The sequence below is a fragment of the Benincasa hispida genome, chromosome 1 (genome assembly GCF_009727055.1).
Source record: "Benincasa hispida cultivar B227 chromosome 1, ASM972705v1, whole genome shotgun sequence".
Lineage (NCBI taxonomy): Eukaryota > Viridiplantae > Streptophyta > Magnoliopsida > Cucurbitales > Cucurbitaceae > Benincasa > Benincasa hispida.
Genome location: NC_052349.1, coordinates 24,874,799 through 24,880,744, shown reverse-complemented (window position 1 = coordinate 24,880,744; position 5,946 = coordinate 24,874,799). Strand labels below are relative to the sequence as shown.

The 5,946-nt window shown below is 29.4% G+C and overlaps 1 protein-coding gene across 1 annotated transcript; it reads left to right on the top strand.

Moving 5' to 3' along the window:
- The first annotated feature begins 364 nt into the window (after positions 1-364).
- LOC120090907 (NAC domain-containing protein 7-like) lies at positions 365-4,090 on the top strand. Its single transcript, XM_039048601.1, has 5 exons — positions 365-630; positions 716-804; positions 1,872-2,046; positions 2,128-2,399; positions 3,341-4,090. Exons 3-5 carry the CDS (start codon positions 1,887-1,889, stop codon positions 3,911-3,913), a joined length of 1,005 nt encoding a protein of 334 aa, XP_038904529.1. The 5' UTR covers positions 365-630; positions 716-804; positions 1,872-1,886; the 3' UTR covers positions 3,914-4,090.
- Positions 4,091-5,946: the final 1,856 nt, after the last annotated feature.

Below are 5,946 nucleotides of genomic sequence, written 5' to 3'. Positions count from 1 at the left end.
TTTGGGAAGATAACACCACCTTTGCTACTTCGTGATAAAAAAAAATACTAAGCTCTTTTATAAACTTCGATGCTTCCTCTATAACTTTAAATTGGAAAGTTTTCCTCTAACCTATCACCTGTACGTTTCTCGCATCACTGACGCGTTACTTTTATATCTTGTAAAAAAAATCACTCCCAAACATGTCTATAGATGATCTCTCATACATCCAACCAATGAGAACTAAACTCAAGTTCTCAACTTAACTTTTAAATAAATAAATAAAATCCCATTTTAAAAAGAGGTTGTCTCATGGCAAAGTTTTCTCCTGACTTCCTATAACACCTTCCAATTTGCTTACTCTTTCTATCTTTCTCTCTTCAATACAAAAACTCCTTTAAATAAATTTCATTCCTTCATATTTTTTTTTCCCCTCTCTCTCTGTCTCTCACTTGGGTCTTTTTCAGCTTTCTTTTCAGCCTTCACCACCAATTCAGCTCTCTCATCTCTTTTTATGGGAAAATATTCTTAATCACTTTCTATATATATAAACAACCCTACCCTACGCTACTTCCGCTCTCACAGAGATCTGATCCATCAACAAACACCAACCGCCACCGCCATCGAATCAATTCCCTAGAACATCTCTCTGTGTGTTTTTGTTTTTTGTTTTTTCCTTGTCGGATTTAGGGTTTCTTGTTCTTCGATACTTAACAATCTCTGTCTTTCATTGCAGAAACAAAAGCTAGGGTTGTATTCTTCATCTCTGAGGGTTAATTTATCACCAAAAAGCTAAGATCTTTTCTTCTTTTTGCTTATTACCTTGTGAGCCCTCTCTCTATTTTCTCTCTTATTTTTTTAAATAACCATCTTTTTGTCTTCTGGGTATTATTGATTTCCAACCCTTTTTTTGGGGGGGTTAAAATCTATGTACTGATTGACTTTTTGAATGACATCAAAGTCAATTCACACTTCAATTTTTGTTAACATTTTATTTGATTTTGTTTTTGGAAGATTTTTTTTTTTCCTAAACAAATGTTAGACAAGATTCCTAGAAATGTTTTTGTTTTTTTGATGATTGATTGGCAGCCAAGACAAATCATTTAGATCATCACCTAAAACTTTTTTTTTTTAGCAATAAGATGAATTTCCATGATTACACTTTACTTTAATGATAGCAGTGGGTATGTGTGTGGATGACACATTCTCTTCTCCTAAATGGGTTTTTTCCCCCCATTTCCCATTAATGAAAAATTAATATATATTAATTCAAATGTTGCTTATAATTTGATTCAATCTTAGGCTGTGTGTCTCTTAAAATTAATGTGTCATACCTCTAGTATTTGTTTAAAATGCTTTTTTTAAAGATTATTTTTCAAAACATTGATGTTGTTGTTATATATATCCTCATAACAGACAAAAACCTTATCTTAAAATTATAGGTATAATGTTGTTGCTAATTATGAATTATACATGTTATCTCTTGCCCTACTTCCTCCAATGATCCATGCTAATTTTTCCTTGGTTGTAGATTTTCTGCTGTCTTCTTCTTCTCTAATTATTTGTTGATCACTATATTGTGTCATAATAGATATTTAACTCATAGATATTAGAAGAAAATTCAAAACATATATAGTAAAATAACATAAAATTTAAAACATTTTAGAGCAATAACACCATTGGAAATTTTAATTCCTTCTTTTTCTTTTTTACAATTGGTTCAATTTGATTCCTTAGAGCAAAAACATTATTATTGGAAATTTGAACTCATAATCTCATTCAATTCTTCCATGTCACATGTGTGTATGAAATCAATCCTACAATAATAATAATAATAACTTAATTAAAGGCAAATATAAATATTTTGACACTGTAAAAAATGAAAATTTCAGGATTAACATCATACAATGAACACATTTTTACAAGTTCCTCCTGGATTTCGATTCCACCCAACGGATGAAGAACTTGTGGATTATTACCTTAGAAAAAAGATTTGTTCAAGAAGGATTGAATTGGATGTCATTAAAGATGTAGACCTTTACAAGATTGAACCATGGGATCTCCAAGGTAAATTAAATTATATCAATTCTTTTTACCTTAGAATTAATTACTTGGTAACAATTATTAACTATTTGATGTTGAATATAGAGATATGTAGTCTTGGAACAGAGGATCAAAATGAATGGTACTTTTTCAGCCATAAGGACAAGAAATATCCAACAGGAACTAGAACAAATAGGGCAACTGCAGCTGGATTTTGGAAAGCAACTGGCAGAGACAAGGCAATTTATTCTAAACATGATTTGATTGGTATGAGAAAGACCTTGGTCTTTTACAAAGGTCGAGCTCCTAATGGCCAAAAGTCCGATTGGATCATGCATGAGTATAGACTCGAAACGGATGAAAATGCCACTCCACAGGTAAAGTCTAAAATCGATTGAGAATAAGGACATGTTTGAAAGTGATTTTGAAAGTTATTTATGTTCAAAATCACTATTCTGAAAACATTTCTTTAATCATTCAAAATTATTAAATGTAATTTGATTTTCTTACACTTTCAAATGTGATTTTCGTACGATCAAGATTGATTTTGAAATGATTATAAGCGTGTTTTGGAGTGATTTTAAATATGAAACAAAATTATTTTAACTATTTTAAAATCATTTATGGCTTGCTTGCTTGGGGTGTTGAGTTGGATATTATAGTTTGTGGGTTATAAAAGTCTGTGTTTGAAGTATATACTATTTTAGTATGTTTAGGCGAGTGCAAACTATTTTAGTCTGAGTTACAAATGAGGCGAGAGGATGATTACAAAATAGTAAACACTATGGACAATGAGGGTTTCCAAATAGTTTTATTGTAGCTAAGTGTGTGTTACGAGTAATTGCAATATCTAGCAATTTTAAGACTAATAATTAAGTGTATAGCAATGGATTTAAAGAGTTATAAATATAGCAAAATCTATTAGTGATATGATCTATCACTTATAGATTCCTTGGAAGTTAGCTTTAAATTGTGCTATATTTGCAATTCTTTTGACATTATATCATATCTGCTAATATTTTTGAGCTAGAGCTATATTTGCAAACTACCCCTATAATAATTGGGAACTTCAACATTACAATAGAAGACTCAAACGTTGAGTGGACTATAATAACTCACTCCTTTGAAGACAAGTTGGAGCACAAACAATTTACATTTAATATGATTTTCTTTGTCCACTAGATCAAAATCAGCTTTCTTTGCTAATGACAACAACCCTTCCTTTGTTGCTCTTAATACATTTGTGTTTACTTCATAGTCTTTTATATTTCTTACATACGCCTTAATAAAGTATCATTCTTCTTTATTTTACGTACAGGAAGAAGGATGGGTAGTTTGCAGGGTGTTTAAGAAGAGAATAACGACAGTAAGACGAATGAACGAACACGAATCACCGTGTTGGTACGAGGAACCGGGGTCGTTTATGCCCGACCTAGACTCTCCAAACCAAAGCTCACATTCCAATTTCCCTAACCATATGTCTAACTTCCCATGCAAAAAGGAGGCAGAATATTTGCCCTACCAACAAGCTCAAGTACCCCAAGACCACCATTTCCTTCACTTACCACTTTTGGAGGGCCAAAAGTTAGCCAACACCTTTGCCCTAGACATCAACTTACAAACCTCCAACTTCCAACCATCAGCTGCAAAAATACAACAACAACAACTTTCCGACCAAAACTTGTTGTTTTTGTTCGACGACAACAACAACAACGACGAACAAACAATAGATCAGCTCACAGATTGGCGTGTGTTTGATAAATATGTTGCTTCTCAGCTCAGCCAAGAGAATAATAATAATAATAATAATAATGCTTCTAAGCAAGAAGTTATGGTTCCAGAAAATGCTCCCACATCCACTTCAACTTGTCAGATTGAGCTGTGGAAGTGAAACCAAAACCTCTTCTTTTATTTTTTTTTTTTCATTAAGGGTTTACTTCATATTATATATTATAATTAATAGGATGTTATAAGAGTTCTAAAGGGTCTAATTTGAAGTTATTTTTTTAATCAAGATTTCTGTACATAATTAAAGACTTATTATTATACCATTCGTATAACATACAATATACACACTCATATATATGTATATGTAACATTTTTATGTGTCTTACATTTGGCTTTTGGTTTGGCTAACTAATTATACATCTTTGTGGTGTTATTTGGTTAGAGCATAATTTATATAGAATGTGTCAATTTAGATGAGATATATGGGTACACCTATTGAAACGAGTTTTAGTATCTTGTTTTAGAAAATATTATGTTAATTTAGTTTAATTTAGGAATCATTTAGATATTAAATAACAATGAGATAGGGATACAAATGAAAATGGAGATGGAAAATATATCCTAACTTCATCATCCTATATTATCTCGTCATCTGTATATCTTCTGTATGATAACTATTCCATTTTTTTGTCTTTGGGTTTTTGAAAAATATGCTTATTCTTTTACATTATCTTTACAATGATTTTCATCTTTTTATTAATGAAATATTGAAATTCTTAATCAAATTTCAAAACAAAAATAACTATGAAAAAACAAACATGATTAAGAATTCAAATGTTTTTTTGAGAACTTTGAGAATCTTTTTTTTAGTACAACAATTGCGAGAAAGGTAGATCAAACCTTTAACCTTTAGGGGCCGTTTGTTTTTTGAAAATGTAGATAACCAAAATCTTAGATGCCCGAAATTATATATATTAGGAATTATAGATGTCCAACATCTTTAGATTACCATATTTATTTTGTAGGAATATTTTTGCAGGTACCTGGAAGTATTTTGATAACTTTGTTTGTTTCGTACGATTTTTACTTCAAAATGTTTTAAATTTACATAATATTCCAAAAATGCCCTTACGACTAATTATTAATTTACAATTAATTTGATATAATTTGAACTTATATAACATATTTGTTTTTATCAATTTGAATTTCTTTTAAAACTAATACAATTTATATTGTTTTTATATGTTATTTTTCTCAACAAAATAATATATCATAACTTAATATTTTGTATAAAATAAATATTAATATAAATTTAAATTTAAATATATTGCTAAAAAATAATAAAATTATGATCTAACTAAAAATATATGATATATATAGTTGACAGTATTTATTTTAATTATATAATGCTAATGAAGATTTACATACATACATACATATATATATTATATATATATATAATATATATAATTAAATTAAAAACTCCATCTTTTAGGAGGGCATCCAAAACTCTCCAGATGCCTTCTATTCAGGCATCATAAGACGCTCAAGAATCTTTAGATGTTTGTACATCTTACAATACTGCAAAACAAACGAAGTAATCTAGATATCCACTTTATGGGAATCTTGGATGGTCGTGAAACAAACGGCTCTTAAGGAGGAAAACCATGTCAATTATCATTGAGCTAAGCTCATCTTAGCATAATGATGAGAATCTTACTATAGAAAATGAGGAAACAACCATAAATAATTTGTTATAAAAAAAAATACTAAAAAGAATTTGTTTTCAAACAAAGGCTTAAAAATTCCTTCGTTTCACCATGAAAGTTTGTTCAATCATTTTTCAATTGATCTCTATGTGTTTTTTTTAAGTGATACGTTTGATATGTAATTTTAATAGGTACAGTCTAAGTTTTTGTAACCTGAAGTTGAGTTTCAATTTATATGTTAGTGTAAAAATACAGCATCTATCATTAAAATTTACTCACAAAATCAATTTAATAATTGATAATATATTTTTACACGTGGTTTTTATACAATTAAATTTAATTTTGAATCATTCAAATTTGTTTTAAAGTAATTTTAAGTATGACAAAAGTGGTTTTACTCCATCCAAACATGGTTTTAAGTTACAAAAAAATCATGCTGATGTAGCCTTGTTCGTATGGGCTGACTTTGTATGATTTGTGAGAATAA

What these genes read in the sequence shown, in the direction of transcription:
- LOC120090907 (XM_039048601.1), top strand. Translation starts at nt 1,887, where the DNA reads ATGAACACATTTTTACAAGTTCCTCCTGGATTTCGATTCCACCCAACG. An exon ending in TGAACCATGGGATCTCCAAG is followed by an intron (nt 2,047 to 2,127) that starts GTAAATTAAATT and finishes TGTTGAATATAG; the next exon opens with AGATATGTAGTCTTGGAACA. An exon ending in ATGAAAATGCCACTCCACAG is followed by an intron (nt 2,400 to 3,340) that starts GTAAAGTCTAAA and finishes TTTTACGTACAG; the next exon opens with GAAGAAGGATGGGTAGTTTG.